Source organism: Corella eumyota, chromosome 7 (genome assembly GCF_963082875.1).
Source record: "Corella eumyota chromosome 7, kaCorEumy4.1, whole genome shotgun sequence".
Taxonomy (NCBI): domain Eukaryota; kingdom Metazoa; phylum Chordata; class Ascidiacea; order Phlebobranchia; family Corellidae; genus Corella; species Corella eumyota.
In genome coordinates, this window is record NC_137496.1 from 3,073,766 (window position 1) to 3,092,272 (window position 18,507).

The 18,507-nt window shown below is 32.5% G+C and overlaps 3 protein-coding genes across 5 annotated transcripts; 2 read left to right on the forward strand and 1 right to left on the reverse strand.

The window, feature by feature from the left end:
- Positions 1–7,422: 7,422 nt before the first annotated feature.
- LOC145760407 (plasmanylethanolamine desaturase 1-like) lies at positions 7,423–11,000 on the forward strand. Its single transcript, XM_082574291.1, has 5 exons — positions 7,423–7,563; positions 7,644–7,763; positions 8,068–8,304; positions 8,667–8,859; positions 9,802–11,000. Exons 1-5 carry the CDS (start codon positions 7,467–7,469, stop codon positions 9,947–9,949), a joined length of 795 nt encoding a protein of 264 aa, XP_082430417.1. The 5' UTR covers positions 7,423–7,466; the 3' UTR covers positions 9,950–11,000.
- LOC145760380 (uncharacterized) lies at positions 8,608–18,210 on the reverse strand. Of its 3 annotated transcripts, none has more exons than XM_082574260.1 (17): positions 17,914–18,210; positions 17,287–17,472; positions 17,109–17,190; positions 16,923–17,020; positions 16,771–16,865; positions 16,465–16,690; positions 16,192–16,313; positions 15,867–16,011; positions 15,563–15,767; positions 15,273–15,405; positions 15,048–15,204; positions 14,309–14,976; positions 14,169–14,235; positions 13,833–13,929; positions 13,659–13,757; positions 13,100–13,237; positions 8,608–8,869 (listed from the first exon to the last, which is right to left on the reverse strand). In XM_082574260.1, exons 1-15 carry the CDS (start codon positions 18,194–18,196, stop codon positions 13,691–13,693), a joined length of 2,631 nt encoding a protein of 876 aa, XP_082430386.1. In that variant the 5' UTR covers positions 18,197–18,210; the 3' UTR covers positions 8,608–8,869; positions 13,100–13,237; positions 13,659–13,690. The 3 variants fall into 3 exon arrangements, with proteins under 3 accessions (XP_082430386.1, XP_082430385.1, XP_082430387.1); XM_082574259.1 differs by having other exon boundaries at positions 13,833–13,938; XM_082574261.1 differs by lacking the exons at positions 8,608–8,869; positions 13,100–13,237 and having other exon boundaries at positions 13,716–13,929.
- Positions 11,965–13,906, forward strand: LOC145759668 (plasmanylethanolamine desaturase 1-like). The gene is made up of 5 exons (XM_082573518.1): positions 11,965–12,102; positions 12,185–12,301; positions 12,427–12,663; positions 12,992–13,187; positions 13,338–13,906. The coding sequence occupies exons 1-5, from the start codon at positions 12,024–12,026 to the stop codon at positions 13,477–13,479; spliced, it is 771 nt and encodes a 256-aa protein (XP_082429644.1). The 5' UTR covers positions 11,965–12,023; the 3' UTR covers positions 13,480–13,906.
- Positions 18,211–18,507: the final 297 nt, after the last annotated feature.

Here is an 18,507-nt window from a genome sequence, read left to right on the forward strand (position 1 = left end):
TCACAGCCGATGCTTGGTCAACCTGGTCTCTATGGACATCTTGTTCTGCTACATGTGGAGACGGGATTCAGACACGCGACCGATTCTGCACTTCGGGTGAAAACTCACCGATTCAGGTCCCGGTGTCAAATTGTCCCGGAGGCGATTTTGGTTCCCGGGTATGCGACCCCGTTTTACTTCTTTGTGAATCAACGTGGACGGACTGGTCACCGTTCGGGCCCTGTCTACAAAGTTGTACACGCACTAGGACCCGGTTCTGCGAACCAGATCCCGGTACTTGTCCCGGACCGGCTTTCGACACCGAATCTTGTAGCGGCGGTGCTTGCCCATCCTCGGTCCCTGTATTTTGGTTATGGGGTAACTGGGGGTCGTATGGGGTCTGTGTAAGATGTACCCAACGACGAACAAGACCCTGTAATTTACTGGGATTAACGCGAATACGATCCAGCCTTTGTGAACGTCTCTTCGGGAATTCGAATCATGAAGATCGAGATTGTCAAGGTTTGGAAATATTCTTTAAGAATTACCCATCGTTTAGTACGCATGGACCATAAAATAAATACTTATACGCATACTATTTGGTACGTAGAAGTTAGCCTTATAATTTAATATAAACCCTGTAATGTTGGTTTTCGCAAACAGTAAATTTTTGGAGCAGTTGGGGAGTTTGGACAGCTTGTCCTTCTTCTTGTACTCAGAATGTTCGCAAACGTACAAGAGAGTGTAGGTCGACTAGTGGTATGTTACACCCCCCTTCTGAATGCTGCGAAGGTCGCGATATCGGCGTAGAATCTTGTAGCGCCGTGTGTCGTAAGTTTGAGAAAATTCTACTTACGCATAATAAAGACTATTTAGGTAATAAGTTTTCAATTTCGACATTTTTATACTCGAAATCAGTGAAAAATTCTAAATTGGCATCATAAGCCCTTTCTATACTAAATTTTAAATAATACTTCAAACAATTGTAAATTATAAAATACCTTAAACTTTTTAAAGACAACCCAAACTTGCCTAGCTGGACAGAGTGGACAGCATTTTCAGCCTGCGAAGTTTCAGGTAGCACCAACTGTACTGAAGTTGTAGTGGGAACTCAAAGAAAATCTAGATGTTGCTTCCGAGACGGGATGCAGGTATTTTTTCATGCTGAAAAATTTTTAATCTTAGAGTTACGTCAGCTTTACAAAATTAAGGTTTTTAAATTTATTTTCAGGTATCCGGGTCAGTCTGCGCCGGGAGTTCAACTAATACAGGAAGATGCTTTGTGCCTTGCTTGTAAATATGTGTATTACAATAAAACATTACGTAGTAACATGTTTAATTACGTTAAATAGCACAATAAATATAACGAGTTTTTGTACCGGATATTCAATAGTGTAATTAATATACATCCGGCTGATAAAAATAACTAAATATAATCATAATAGTAATATATTGCGTGATTCTGTTTAAAAGAATTACATTTGTAACTGAGCTAAAGAGTTATTAACACAATTATTCATATTTGATTTTTTTTTTTTTTTTTTTTTTTTTAGCAAAAGTTTTTTTATTCGACATACAGTACAACACAGGAAAGAATAGCGTAGCACGTAGTAGTACATATTAAAAAACAAATATTAAAAATTTTAAATAGCTAAATACAAACATAAACATAGTTTAAGGCAAAGTTGACCATTTTGTAAAAAATTTTTCCATTTTTTTAAATTTTTTATAACGATACAAATCACAATCTCTTAAGTTGGTTACAAAAAAAATAAGTTCCCTAATTGTTGGTGTCCGTTCAGCATATTTACAAATATAAACAATATATCTAGAGCATAATAATAATAAATTAATTAACGAATGAGAGTGATCATGCGAGACCACTCCAAACAAACGTTCGCTGTTAGAAATAATTAAAGGAAGTCTTAATGTGGCCGCAATCCAGGATATGGCATCTTCCCAGAACACGTTGGTTACTGGGCATTTACAAAAAATATGGTAAATGGTCTCACTTTCGGCTTTACAAAAGGAACATACAGGCGTGGTCTTCACCCCAAACGCAAAGAGAGCATCGTTAGTAACTATGGCCCTAAGGTTTAATTTAATTTGAAAAGATCGCAATCTAGTCGTCAAACTTGTGTCCGCAGTTAGTTTATAGACTGATTTCCATACGTGTTCGTTTAAACTCGGGTCGTTAATAGTAGATTGCCATTTTAATTTTTGTTTAATCGGAGTTTTTGTATTATTTAATTGGTAATTGTAAATAGACTTAACTGTACCGCCGTATGTTTTAAGAAAAAGTAAAATATCATCTATGTATTTTAAACCTGAGCGCGTGTTATTGTTAAAATAAGAGTCGTCAACATATGGTAGCTTGGATTTTAGTTTTATATAAAAAATGTAATCGTCATTTGTATTTCCAATGTTATATTTTGAAACTAGGTCGCTAAATTCAATGTGTTCGCCATTGTTTGTATATAGTTGTGAGAGGTCGGTCAATCCACGTTGTAGCCAGTTAGGGTTAAAGAGATATTTTCCTCGATATTTAGTGGTCTTATTAAGAAATATTGGTTCGGCGACATCGTCAGGTGGTAACATTATTTTTAATAGTTGTGCTGTTGTTCGTAAGTTACGAAGCGGTAAAATCCTCGTTATGTCTTTATGGTTGTAAATCAGTTTGGAACACATCACATTCGCAATTGTTTGCAGGTTTCCTGACGCACTTTCTATGTTTTTCCATTGAGACTTAAAGTTCTTATCAAAGAGTTTTGCTGCCCAACGTGTGTATAAGGCTAAGATGTAACTTTCTATATCAATCATATTAATTCCTCCCTCTTTATAATGAAGATGTAGTGTTTCGCGTTTCACACGTTCCCATTTGGAACCCCAAATAAAAACAAACAATTTTCTTTTTAATTTTGCCAAAAAAGCCTTTGGTGGCAACACTGGTACAACGCTAAGTTTATATATTAAAGTAGGTATAACTAGGCTTTTGATTATCGTTGTTTTTCCGATTAAAGTAAGGCCCCGAGAGGACCAGATTTGGAGTATGTTTGCAATTTTGTTAAGTGTTTCGCTAAAGTTTAAGTTGAAGAATTGTTTATCACTAATGTATTTGGAAATCGGTATGCAAACGCCCAAATATTTAATGTTCTCCGACGGCCATTGAAGGCCAGCGGAGGCGAAGGGATGATCTTGGTTATTTCTACTTGCGCCAATATAAAAGGCTTGGCATTTTTCTATGTTCATCTTACACCCGGAGATGTCCCCGAAAAGATTTACAGTTTCAAAGACTTTATCAAATTCATCCGAGTCACCATTGAGAAACACCAAAGTGTCATCAGCTAAGAGCGATACTTTAAGCCGGTCTTCATTTATTTTAATACCTTGAATAGATTTGTTTATTCGTATTGCCGTTGCCAGACATTCTATGCAAAGAACAAACAGCGTTGGTGATAACGGATCGCCCTGGCGCACCCCCCTCTGTATAGAAAAATAGCTGGATAGAAAATTATTATTGATAACTGAGCATTTAGGCCATCTATAAAATGTATTTAACCATGATAGTACATATGGGCCAAATCCAAATTGTATTAGAACCTCTTTCATGAAGACCCAGTCTAAGGTATCAAAAGCTTTATATATATCTAGGGCAATAATCGCCCCAGGAAGATTTAAATTATCGACATAATCAATAACATTGAATATAAGTCTTAAATTTTCCCCTATATATCTGCCAGGTATAAACCCAGTCTGGTCTCGAGAGACTAGATCATCGATGTGCTGTTTAATTCTAGAGTTAATTAATTTAGCTAGTATTTTATAGTCTGCATTTAGTAGGGTTATAGGTCTATAGTTTATGGCCAAAAGAGTATCTTTGTTCGGTTTAGCTATTAAGGTAACCACACCTTGGCATTGAGATTCACTTAAAGTGCCGGTGGCCTGCGAATATTTATAACATTTAAGTAATGGGTCCTGCAACTCTGACCAAAATTTTGAATAAAATTCAATAGGAAACCCATCAGGGCCAGGAGATTTGTTTGTTTTCATACTTTTCATGCTTTTATGGCACTCATTTTTACTTATAAGAGACTCGGTTGCAGTTCTTTGGGGCTCTGATAGCTTCGGCAGGTTAAGGTTTGTTAGAAAGTGTCGGATTTTATCCAACGGATATATATCTTTTTTCCGAGCAAACAAGTTTTTATAAAATATCGAGAGCTCTTTTAAAATAGAATGTTGGTCCGTCAAAATGGAATTTTGAACTTTTAATCGGTTAATAATTTTTTTATCTCCGTGGCGCTTTTCTAAATTTAAAAAATATTTCGTGTTCTTTTCACCTTCTTCCGCCCACTTTGCTCTAGACCGAACAATCGCGGCCTTTGTACGATTCATTGCTAGATTGTTAATTTTTTGTTTACAATTGTTAATTAGGCGCCATTGATTTTCGTTTTTTAAGGTTCCATCGTTAAGAAAGGAATTTTCCAGTTTAATTAATTCCGCTTCAAGGCGAATTTCCTGTTTAATAAATTGTTTACTTTTATATGAGGAATATGCAATAGACACACCTCACAGTACGCATTTCAGGGCATCCCATCTAATATGTGGCGTTGTATCGAGTTCCTGATTTTGTTTAAGATAGTTTTGAATTTCCTTTTTAATTAGGTTTATGTAATTTTCGTCTTCCAACAAGGATATATTAAGTTTCCAATACCCTTTACCCCGCGGTGTTGGGTCAAGCAACAGCGTTAATTTTACTATTTTATGGTCTGATCTGACACTAGGTATGATATTAGCTTTAAGCGTTTTGTTTATTAAATTTGAAGAGGTTAGAAAGAAATCTATTCGACTTGCGACTTTTGGGTTATTTTGAATACGAGAAAAATTTAATAAATTGGGATGTTTTACTCTAAATATGTCATTAAGATTATATATTTGCATCAGCGAAATAAGTTTAGCACGCGCTTGTTTGTTTGAGTGGGCTAAAGCGCCACCATGTTTATCCAGGTCGTTATTTAGTGTTAGGTTGAAATCTCCCGCAATTATCATATCATAACATGTTAGTTTATCAATATTCGAAAATAAATTTGCAAAAAAATTTGGCTCGTCACTGTTTGGAGCATATATGCTAGCCAAGGTCAATCGTTCGTCATTAATTTTAATGTTTAGAATAATAAATCTACCGTCCGTATCCTTGATAACGTCATATATTTTATAATTTATAGTCCTAGACAAACAGATCGCAACGCCCTTGCTCCTACTTGTGCCGTGCGACCATTCTATTTCGCCCCCAAATTCCATTTGCCATAGTTTTTGATCTTGCATAGTACAGTGAGTTTCTTGCAAACAAGCGATATGGATTTTTTTATGTTTCAGAAAATTAAATACCGTTTTTCTTTTAAGTTTATCTTGGAGACCGGCCACATTATACGATACAATTGTTAAAACCATACTTATATATAAAAAAAAATCAATAAATAAACCTATAATACAATCATGTTTTACTACCTTCTATTTTCCCGGCATCCGTATCCCTTTCAAACGTCATTCCACAGGGACATGTGTACGGCTTCTCCGAAGTGACGGTTACGGAGTAAATCTTGCCGCATTCACAATGTATGGTTTTTCCTACACAGATGTTATTAGTGCAGGCGCGACTTCTTGACTTCGGGGGCACAATGTTCATGTTGTTGCATGTATCAGATGCACATCTAAATGATCGCTTGTCACAGGTTACACAATCGTAAACCTGCTCATCATTCACAGCTTCTCTTGAGTACTGCCTGCAGCAAGGGAGTTTTCTCATTGTACGATTGCATCTTACACATCCTATGATAGTTTTTTTAATTGGGACCAAAAACCTTTCGTCGTCCGCGCAACACGCCGTCACTACATCATAATTCAAGTTGCAATTCCAGCAATGGAACTTATCGTTGGACTCCAGTATCCACGCCACTCTTTTGCAACCAGGGCAATCCACATTTATTTTGTTTTCGCTTAGGCTCAAAGCCTTGGGCCTTTTTCCTGTTTGAGGGGAGATGGTATCACGCCTACGTTTGTAGGTTACCTGTGTAAAAGTGTCATCTGCTTCGTTATCAGTGATGTTTATGTCAGTCTCGCACTCGTTCGGTTGTGATTCCTTATCGGCTTCTATTTTATCTTTATTATTGCCGTCTGTAGAGTCTCGAGATAAAACTGATACGGACTGGCTTGCGCTTAATTTAGGGAACTCTCCTAACTTTTTAGGGCAATTAGCGAATTTGTGTCCTTTTTCGTTGCAATTTTTACAAGTAAAAATTTGATTTTCATATGCCACAAACATCTCGTACCCCTCTATTTCGATATAGCTCGGAATTGTATCTGGTTTTAAATCTTCTTTGTTCATCAGAATTGTACGAACTCCAGTTATAAGGTTTTTGCTGTCTTTACGAAAATAAACTTTGTGGACTTCCCCGAATCTTTCCGAGAATACTTCTTGGATTTTTTCGTTACTTAGCGGGATTGGCACCCATCCTAATGTAACTTTTATTTTGTCTGTATTGTAAAGTTTTATTCTGTATATGCTGGCGTTGCATTTTTCGTTCAAATCTTCCGCTAAATCCACCACTAGTTTTCTTGTTTTGCAAGTTACATCTACCAAATTCCCTTTTCTTATCGAAATTCCAACAAAGTTTTCTAGCGAGATGCTACTTTCTATCAAATAGTTTAGAAGGTCTTCCCTTGTGGTTCTTTTGACTGTTCTAAAGCTTAGACAGTTGGGCCTTTCTAGCCCATTGCTTGTCTCTTTTGCTAAGGCTTTAGCGTAGCTCATAACCATTTTTACTGTTTATTCATATTTGATTGTAAAGCACTGACGTAAACAAGTTATATACGCCAACTAGCGCAAGAGGCCATAGCGACGAAAAAAGTTTCTATAAATAAAATTGAAAGGAGGGAAATCAGTTTAGGATTACGTCATATTACGAGATTTAATCGGCCGCTTTTCTGCGTAAGAATTTTGGGCTTGGCGATACTTTGCTTGTCTTATAATCATAAACCGCCGGGGGATTATATTTATTTTGAACTAAGAATTTGTGGATTTTGTCAAGTTTAATAAAGGCAGAAGGCAGGTAGTTTAATTCCAAAAATTAAAAAATTGTGATCGTAAAATAAATCAATGAAAAGATGACGGTATGATATTAGTCAAAAGCAAGATAGTAAGTGTATGTAGCTAACTAAATTTAAACTGTAAAGATATAACTTCTAGCTGACCGACTTAAACAAAAAATTAGGTTTATATGCCACCTATTTTAAGGTCGTTTTGGTTTGGTGATTTCAAAATATGCACTAACTTGTTAACCGCAAACAGGCAATGACCATTTTTAATACTTTTAAATATACATAATCTGATAATACAAACTTCTAACTAATTTTTTTTTCTTTTCTTTTTTATGAAATCACAGCCAATAGAATAATGGTAGTAGTTGCTAACTATCCTGTAAAATTTGACAATGGGCTTAAATGAAACTGCTGAAAAAATAAAAAGAACACCAAAATTTGGACGCCACCATCAAGGCGCAAAAGAATTGGGAACCTTATACACACCAGGTAAAAATATCGATAATTTTTATTTTAAAACAGTAAAATTTGATTTATTATCAATAATGGTTCTTAAAATCTATTTTTAGCTAAGCGGGAACAAGAAAAAATATGTTTCACTATTTCTATCATACTTTTGGTTGTGCAGTTTTGCTTTCTGACTCTACATTTTAATCCATCTAATCTTCATTACATTATACCAGCAATGTGTGAGTTACCAACTTAAAATTGTCAACTTAAAATGTTTTTTTTTTATATTTTTTTATCCCCGATGTAGAAAGGTCGACTTCACGACCTAAACATAGAGTAACATGTTACCCTAACCAAGCTTAAGTTGCCTTACTCACTGCGCTACAACATGAGAGCAGTGGGTATTGAACCCAGGACCTTACGTAGTGAAGCAAAGTGTTTTAACCAATACACCATCCTGCTGGCTTATAATATTTACTAGATTAAAAGAAACAATGTTAAGGATTTAAAAAAATCAATATCATAATATAAAATCTTTTTTAGTTTTTGGGATACTAGCAGCGGACTTTGCGTCGGGTTTTGTCCACTGGGCGGCAGACAGCTGGGGCTCGATCGAGCTCCCAATATTGGGTAAAAATTTCATCAGACCTTTTCGTGAGCACCATATTGATCCCACCGCGATAACTCGTCATGACATAATAGAAACAAATGGTGACAACTTTATGGTGACCATAGTTCCACTGTTGTTCTGCATATGGGGATTTGCAACCCAACCTCAGGGTATGATTATTTGTAATTTATATTTATTTATCCTTGATGTCGAAAGGTTTACGACCCATACCAAGAGTAACATCAGTTACCTCCACCCAAACATTAGTCTGGATATATAATTGCGATAATTAAGCTGCTAATTAAGTATTGGCTCAGCAGGAGTTTATACTGATAAATGGCCAAGCAGTTGTTTAAAAAAATAACACATCTTCTAATACAAGTTATTTTAATAATTTTTATCGCAAACTTAACATTTTTTATTTTGTTAAATTAAAAAATTTGCTTTTGCTTGCTTATCATTAGCTTTTGTTTTGTTAAAATTCATAACAGATTTTATGCAAACTCGTTAAAAACTTTTATATTTTTTGCAGAAACCATCAACTCTTACTACAACATTAACGTGTTTATGTTTTTTTTCGCCGTTTTTGTGTGCCTTACCAACCAGATACATAAGTGGTCTCACACACACAGTGGGTTGCCTTGGGGGGTCGCATTCCTTCAAAACTATCACATCATTCTGCCCAAACAACATCACAGAATTCATCACATATCACCACACGAGACGTAAGTGTGCCTTAAATATCAAGTATGAATCAATTAGATTACATTTAATCCGGTAGTGTGGTGAACCGTTAATGCCATCGGACCACGAGCCGAAAGGTTTTGGGTTTGAGCCGCACCATTGCCACATTATTCGCCTTTGAGCCCGGCGTTTACGGATAGCTCAAACACATCATAATAGCACACCCCTCATCGATAAAAAAAATGAAAAACCTATCACCGTAAGGTGATATGGAAATTTATGTATGTGCACCCATTTTAAAAAAATTGCTATAATTAAATTTTTTGTTATAATATAACATAGCCTGATGTTAAAATAAAAATATATAATTTTAAAATAAATTGTTTAAAAATACTAAAATAGGTTTAAAGGGCATGTTTTTGTTTTAAAACTGCATTAAATATTACCAAAAATTAAAATACACAAAAAACCTGAATAGTGAATGTATTTCCTTATTTAAACAAAACAAATTGCACTGCCTTAACAAAAGAAGAAAAAAGAGTATACAACACAAAAGAGTATGGTATAACACATTTGGTAATTGTAAACAACAATTTAAAACCCAATACATTCTGTCAGTTAGTATTTAAGGTTGGTTGTATTGTCTATACTAGCCATGAAAAGTTAACTTTATTATATAATATGCTTTAGAATGAGAAATTTTTAAACAATGCTCTGACTAAGATAGTTAAAACAAAGTGCCATGTCAAAAATTTATTTACTTAAACAGTACAAAGTCTTTTTAGGTTTCGGCTTTATTGTCCTAGTCTATTTGCTTTGAAAAATCTTTTATTTGTTTTTTGAATCTAAAATAGGCTAGTCAATATTACACCAAATGTATGTAATACAAATAGTTAAAACTGATTTTAATAATAATATTACATTGACCAAACTGATTAAAATTTATTTTGTATTCGGTTTATAACTTTTTTTAATATTTTAAGGTACTTTTGTATTACTACTGGCTGGTTGAACTATCCTCTTGAAAAACTACATTTTTGGACTTTCCTTGAATCAGCTATCACTTATTTTACTGGTCTAGAACCTCGATCGGATGATTTAAAATGGGCCTCCAAAGGGATTTCTGACTAAAACATCGAAAATTTTGCTAACAAAAATTAATGGCATGGCGTGGTTGTTGTTCTCATAATTCTATTTGCTTAAATTTAATTTCAATTGTACTATTTAACTTTTGGCTGGTCCATATAATTTATAACATACACTTACTTTCACAAGTATTTTCAATTCAAAAGCTAATTATGAAAGAGTTTATTATTATTTATTAGAATTATACTACTGTTATAGATTACTTTTAGTTTACAGTATTTGAAGTATTTATGAACAATTTATAAATGAGATTTTTATTTTTTTAAATAGAGTCAACTTAAGAATGTTACTGTTTCTTCGTGCCTATTTCTTTTTTTACATTTACCATCATGATAATCACCACTGTCACCTATTTAATTTATAGTATTTTTTCATCTATCGCACCAATTTCAATTCCCTACAAAAATTCACGCACGGTTAGTGTTTAATTATGGAAAATTAAAAATTAATCTGAATTTGTAATTAATTGTCATATTTTATCGACTTTCAAAGATTGTTTCGGCATACTAAAAACCAATGTATTATGGTGATAACTAATTTACACAAAAACTTGAAAAAATGTGACAGTGTTTTTTAAATTTTGCGTGTTACTTATTTTTTTATCAACGTTTCGATGAAATTTATTGTTTTTTTTTAATAATTACGCCACAGTAAAAACCAATTAACTTATCCAACAATTTTTTTAAAATTTAGTAGAATAAATACTAGTACACTGTATCATAATATTGATTAATATGTAATTTAATTAATCAATAAAATCATAACAATTATTTACTAAACATAACTTCGCAACTTACTTCTGATTAATTACACAGTATAAATTGATGTTTTTTGTTTATCAACTTTGACGAATTGTAAATTTTTATTTAATTTATGCAACGCCTTTCTCTAAATATTCATTTTATTAATTTCTTCCGCTTTTTAAAGACGCCCTTCCATTATTTTAAGTAAATTAATGAATTTAATTCATTCGTTTTTGCTTCGAAATCAATCAATTATGTTCCTCACAAAAAATGTGTGTGTGCTTCAGAAGTTGTGCTTATATTATAATACATTAACATAGTAATAAAATGTTTACCAAAAAAGTTTGTGCTACTTAAGAATGACCTCATTTTAATGTAGTAAATCCCCTATATACGAAAATACAAGTCTGTTATTGCTCAAATCATAACCGTTTTACTAAAAACATGCAAACAAAAACATAAACAAGTTAGTAAGTGTAGTTCCCGGTAAATAAGTAATTTTTTGTCAGGTAGGAATTTTGGTAAAACTAAATAGTTTGACGTACAGGGTATATTTAAATTTAGTTTGTGCTGCCAATGCCAACAAATAACACCTACAGGAAATGGTCATTTTGAAAAACAAATATTTAAATTAGTTGGGTAATTTAACCATTTAGAACAATGAAAGAGAGATTACGAAATCAGAAATTTCTAATATGTAAATCCTGACTTAAAAAGACTCAAAGGAAAAGTTAGGTGACTTTAAAAACTTGACCAATCAGAAGAGCCTAATTTACCTAGAATTCAAAATTCTTACAATTAAAAAAACTTTTACTTTCAAAAAAACAAAAACATCCTGTGAAAAAAAAGTAAAAAGTTTACACGAACAAATCCTGCCCAGACAACTTTAAAAAGTTACACTCTTATCATGATTCATTAGTTTCTAGAAATTAACAACAACACAACATGATTTTTCACGATGTAATGTTTAAAATTTAATATTAATTATAGCTTTGGTGTATGTGATAAGGAAGCTGTTCAATAACAAATAGTCAGTTTAGTTAAAAAAGATTTAGAATTATTGCGCTAATTAGTTAAATGTTTTAGATTTTAAAACAGATTTTTTAATAAAACAATGATAGGCATAAAATAATTTTAGTTTTTGAATTTTAAAATTAAAAAAAAAATAAATTAGTTAAAAGATATGTTAATTAGTTTTCGGATTATTAAAAAATAAAAGTCAAGTTTTTGAAATTTTTTATAGATTAAATATTTTAAGTTTCGTTAAACATTTTAGGATTACTTTATCGCATTAAAAAATTCAAATTCTTAAAAAAATGGGACCCAATGCCCAAACTGAAAGTAATGGAAATTTAAAAACTCAAAAAAACAAACATCTTATGCCAGTGCCATCAGGTAACAACAAAACTAAAACATTTTAAAAATTTGGTGAAAAAAATAAAATGACTAAAAAATTTTAAAATTTTGGAATTTTTAGTCACTATAAAGGAAACCATTTTTTTCTATATCGGAACCATAATGATGATTATTTATATCGGATTTTTAGTGAATTATTTTCAACTATCGAACCTACCTTATATGATTTCTATGATAAGTAAGTTAAAAACTTGGAGTTGTCAAAATTTAAATTTTAGAGCAGATTTTGATTTTAAAAAGCAAAAAATCTACAAATTCTAAGTTTTAAGATAAATTTTAAAAGTTTTTTTTTACATTTTTTAGTCTTAGGTGGGTTATTAGCAGACTTTATGTCGGGGCTTATGCACTGGTCTGGGGACACTTGGGGCACACCTAATTCTCCCATTTTGGGTAAAAATTATATCAAACCCTTACGCATTCATCATTTCGACACACTAGCATTTACGAGACACCATTACCTTACAACAAATGGCGACAACTTCACAGCCTTTATCATTCACGCATCTTTTGGTCTATGGTACTTGTTTACCTCAACCAAAGGCAAGTTTAACTTGTGATTTAACAAATTGTGATTTAATGCAGTTTTTTGTGATATGAGTATTAATTAACATACATTGTTCTTTTTGTTTTTGTTTTTAATGAATGTCATATCTGGCCTTATACTTGTATAAACATTTGCTATTCATCGCATGTTTTAAATCATGAAATTGATTGTGTCATTTTTAGCGTCACATCACAGTATTAATTATTCATTGTTGTATAGAAAACCTAATACCAGTATTTATAAACTATTTGGCCTGGTTTTAATTAATAAGAAATTCAAATCTTAATATCTTGAAAAACTTAACACAACTTTTTTCTTTTCTAGAGGAAATATCTACTTCCTACAACTTCCATGTCTTTCTGTTCAGTTACGCGCTTTTAGGCTCTTTAACCACTCAAATACATAAATGGGCACACACGAAAGAAAAATTACCTTGGTTTGTGTCCAAACTGCAGCAGTTTCATCTGATTATGCCACGCTGGCATCATATAAGACATCACTGCTCTACTTGTCCAGAAACGTAAGTGGAAAAAACTTGAAATTTTTGAGAGCAGAAAATTTTTTTCAAATCTTTGAAAAAAAAATTGTTATTATTATTTTTTTTTTTTTTTTTTTTTCAAATCTTTGAAAAAAAAATTTTTATTAAAAATTTTCTTTTTTTATTTTGTAGGTATTTTTGCATAGCAACTGGTTGGATGAATTATCCTTTAGAAAAATTTCAATTTTGGAAGAAGTTAGAAAAAGTTGTGACCTATTTAACAGGGATGCAACCAAGAACAGATGATCTTAAATGGGTTGGAAAATCACAATGACAATTAAAACTTTTAGAATTCTTAATCCTCGGTACAGTGTGAACTATTTTTCTTACTTTTTTTATTGATTTGCACATTTTTCTAATGCAATGTTATTAACATAAATCAACTTTTTTACGATACTTAGATATTTTTTATATATAAACAAAAAAATAAAGGTACAACAATAAAATACTTACCTATTTCTGAAAGTTTGATAAATATTTTTGATTTAAGTTGGATATAAGTGAATTCCGCCAGATGAAATAACATAATGGTAATGTTTTTGTTCCTCCAAACTAAAAAATATCAATTTTAATGTGTTTTTTTTAAATGACAAAAACAAAAGTTTTTTAATTTATTATATTTTTTACTTTTTGTTATTTTCTGGTTTTTGTACACAATCTTCTTGATTCGAACTAGCATTATCTTGTTGTGTTTTAGTATTATCAGCGTTTTGTACATCGTTATCTATTTGAACTAAAAGTTATTAGAAATCTACGCTGTAAATCTACATATTCATAAGAACAGAGTACAGAAAAAGTGGGCATTAAATTAAAGTATGTACATTGAAATTCAAGTTTTAACTTTGGTTCCCTCAACCATACAAATTAATTTACTACTACATTGCTTGGCCCAATTATATGCAACTTAATGTGGTTAAGTGTTCAATTTGCACAATTGGCCCGATATCAGAGTGAATTACTTACCTTCAATAGGTTGTTCATTGGAAGAAGCTCCTCCAATAACCAAAGTGACTGGGCCATTGCCATTTCCCTAGCATTTAAAAATAATTCTATAATTAAAAAGATATATAAAATCAGGTAAAGAAAAAATGTTCCTATATTACCTGGGGTAAAATAACTTTCTGTAGGTTTGGTATTTTGATCAGTGCATTTAAAAGTTCAGCATTTAGGCTTTCTTCTGTGTTTGTTTCTGCTTGAGACAAACTGTGAGTGTTAATTTCTTTTTGTTTGTCAGTGTATGAGTTTTTTTCTTGCTGTTGTTGCTTATAAGTTTTACTGTTATGCTGTAGTTTTTCCACAGAAACACTTGTTGGAGGTTTTTGACAATTTTCTCGCTGTTTGATATTTTTTTCTTGTTGTTGTTGCTCATCAGTTGTAACATTTTCTTGCTGTTGTTTTGCGTTCTTTTCAATCGTCTTACCAGCTACAGCCAAAAGTTCTTTTCGTGTGTTAAAATCTTGAATGTTATTTTTATTTTTAACAACAACACTAGGTGCTATTTTCTGTTGTTGTGGATTATACATAGAGCTGATCTGAGGAATCCTGTAATTGTTTTGCTGTCGAACCTCAAAATTCATATTATTTTTGGTGCTCTCCCTTTGTTGTTGGCCATAATAATGTTCGCTATGCTTGTCTGGCAAATTGTCTTGCTGTATTTCAAAAGACAAGGCTTGGTGGGGGACGTTGTAGTCCGAATTTTCCGTTATCGAGTCGTACAAATTGGTTTCTCTTTTGTCAGAAATTGTAGAATCAAGCTCACAGAGAGGTGGATCTACAAATCAAAAATGATCTTTTAAATTTCAACAGAAACTTTTAAACAAACTCAGAAACCGATGGTTTTACCCTTTTCTGCAGATTGACTCAACATCTTGTCTTTAGTCTGGGAAGAAGAGGCTGCAACATCATCCGATTGTTCCTCATCAATTTGTTCGTCAGTCATCAGTATTCCGGATAATTTCGCAGCAGATTCGTTTTCCTCATCAAGATAGGGCAAGTGAGACTAAAATGAAATAATTTTTGAAAATGCTGGAATGTTATCTATTCTTTTTATTTGATCTTAATTCTTACCTGTTTAATGTGCTTTACAAACACAAATCTATCATCGGAGGAAAAATCACAATGTGGACAAGGGTAGACTTTAAGGCCGTCGTGCTTTTTGGTTTGTTTTACATGCTTGCGCAAGTTTTCTATATTTGAGCTCCTAAAAAAAATTACATTTTTTGTTTTTAAATCAGCCTAAAAGCATCCCTAAAACTTTAAAGCGTCTGCCAAAAATTTATGCCGCACATTTACTTACTTAAACTCAAGATATTACCTTTTAAAGATATTACAGTTTAAAAATTAAACATTCAGTTTACCTGTATTTACAGTAAGGGCATTTGTACGGTTTAGTGCCAGCGTGTATCATCAGATGTCGCTTTAAACCAGCAGAACTGACAGAACAATAATCACAGATCGTGCATTTGAACGGTTTTTCTCCGGTGTGCGTGCGATTATGACGCATCAAAAGTTGCTGTGACCGGGTCTGGAACTTGCAAATGGTGCATTCATATGGTTTTTCGCCTGAAAATAGTTGCCAATACTAATTTATAGAAGTTCTTTGTTCGCCCAAATGCTCTCTAGCTTTTTAATAAATTTTTTATATTTTTCTTTTTAACAAACCGGAATGCATTCTTTGATGAACAGTTAATGCATGATTGCTTGTGAACCCATGACCACAAACGAAGCATTTGATTGGTCGATATCCGGTGTGAGAATTCATGTGTCTGTTCACTTCATGTTTGGACATAAAAGCCTCATTACATTCCTAAACAAAAATTTAATAAATGTAAATCTGTCCTTAAGGGTAGTAATAATTAAACTGCTACTAGTGCCCTGAGTTTAATATGTGTATAGTGCAAATACGAAAAAGCATGACTTATTGCTACAACAATAATTTTATGACATAAGAAGTTTAAAATGGGTTTAAAACTGTTTGTACACTTACAGTGCATTTGAAATTTCTTGACCTTGTGTCTTGATGGCCGTGCTTAGCAATCAAGTGAGATTCCAGCTTTGCCTTTGAGGCCATTCTCTTCATACAAACTGTACACTGAAATGAATGATGACCTAAATTGAAAAAAAAACAATAAACTACGCTCAGGAATAATATAAACAATCGTACGACTAACTAAACTCTTTATGGTACGTTTAAATTTCACTCAATTTCATAGATTTTTAAACTAAAAGTAAAAAATTAACATTAAAACATTATACTTACCAGTATGGTTTCTTAAATGTGAGAGCAGGTCCCCACTTCTATAAAATCGCATTGAACATTTAGTACAACTAAAAGGTTGTAAATTAGTGTGCCTCCTATGATGAATATATAACTCATTCTTAAGTTTAATTTGTTTAAAGCAATGCTGGCACTTGGTTGGCATTTTCATCTTTTCGAAAAACTTCTGCTCGTCTTTTAACGCTTTATGATCTGTTCCCTTTTTTGCCTTTAAAAATATGTAACACATTTAATAGATAGTATTTTATAAACTGTTAATCTATTTAATGGCAACTATTTTTTAGTTACCTCCACTTTGATGATATGTTCCGGGTCGGATAAATGTGATTTCTGTTCCTCAGTTGAAGTGTAAGCCACACAACATACAGCACATAAACCTGCAACTAAACATTAAAAAAACATTTAAGTATATAATAAAGTTTAATTATAATGAGTTTTACCTTCGTTAACAGGCAGTACAGTGTTTCCCCCATCTTTTTTTAATATTTTTAAAGTTTTTGAGGGCACCTGACAGGCTTGTGGTTTTTCTACAATTTTTCTAATAAAATAAACAGAAATATATTTCAATATAAGTAATATTTATTTGTATGGTTTTGATAAGTAGGCTTTATTTTAATAGTTGTTACCTTTTCTTTGGTTTTGCTTTTTCATTTTTTGAAATAGGTTCTTTTAACTCGCTTACATTTGGCAATGAATTCGTCTTCTTTTCTAATAATAATAATGAATTTGTCTTTAATAACATAATTTGTCTCTAACGAAAAGATTTAAAATAAATTAACAACCTTTAATAAAAGAAATTCTTACCATTATTTTGTTCATTTCTTTTGCTTGCACCAATTTTAGTCTTAAACTTTAAATTACTTCTGGTAAAGGGAGTAACTTTAAAAGACACTTCCTTCGGTGATATTATTTTACTATTATTTTTCGACAAATTAAACTGATGCAAAAATTTCTCTTCGGCCTCCGAGTCCGTGACATGATGAGTTGAATCTAAAAAAAAACTTTATTTTACACATTTATCTACCCTCGATGTGGGAGGGTTGACTTTACTACCTAAACCCAGCATATCGTTCATTACACCGATCCAGTCTCGAGTTGCCTTCAGCAGTTTGATATGTTATAAATTATAACTGCCCGATAGTTTAGCTGCTGATTGAGTATTGTCTCAGCAGGAGTTGATACCGTTTATAGCAACTTACCTAAGAGTGCTACAGCATGAGAGCAGTGGGGATCAAACCCAGGACCTTATGTAAATCAAACCCAGGACCTTATGTAGATCAAACCCAGGACCTTATGTAGATCAAACCCAGGACCTTATGCCAAAAGTTCTAACCACTACACCACATTTTTGGTCTTTTATATAAACATGTTCGTAACCTTGTTCAAATGATGAAATAAATCATATCTTTATTGCCATTAATATAAACATACCGATATGCTGAAGAATTGGATTCATAGTTGCAAAAGAGGTCATGTCATTGTAGGAATGCTCATTGTTATTGTCTTGTAACAATGCTGTGTAGTTTACATCACATGGTCCCATTACTTGACAGACAGCTCCACCTGGTGTTGAATTATCAACCATGGCGCACAGTGTTTCGTTGGACAATAACATATCCGATAAATCCGGCAATGGGTGAGCTTCTTCATATTGTATTTCATTGTAGGAATGAGTGGATATCAAACTGTTATTATTAATACTGTTTGATTGCATATTTCTATTTTTTTTCCAACTTTAATTGCTAAATATAAAAAAGAGGGTTAATAGTAATAACTACTGTGTCTTAATGTCATATACTTGCATTTGATAAGTGTTTTTTGACATCACAGTCTTCTATGTCACTGTTGTTTTTGCATTTACTAGACAACAACCTTTGCAAGTCGCCAGTGAGCAAAACTGTCATTGTTGTCACTAGTACATTAACTAACATTACATTACAGTTATAAACTTATAGTTGAAACAAGAACTCGCACTCAAGGTAGCTATTTATATCGAAAAAAAAACGAAACGACGATCTGACGACA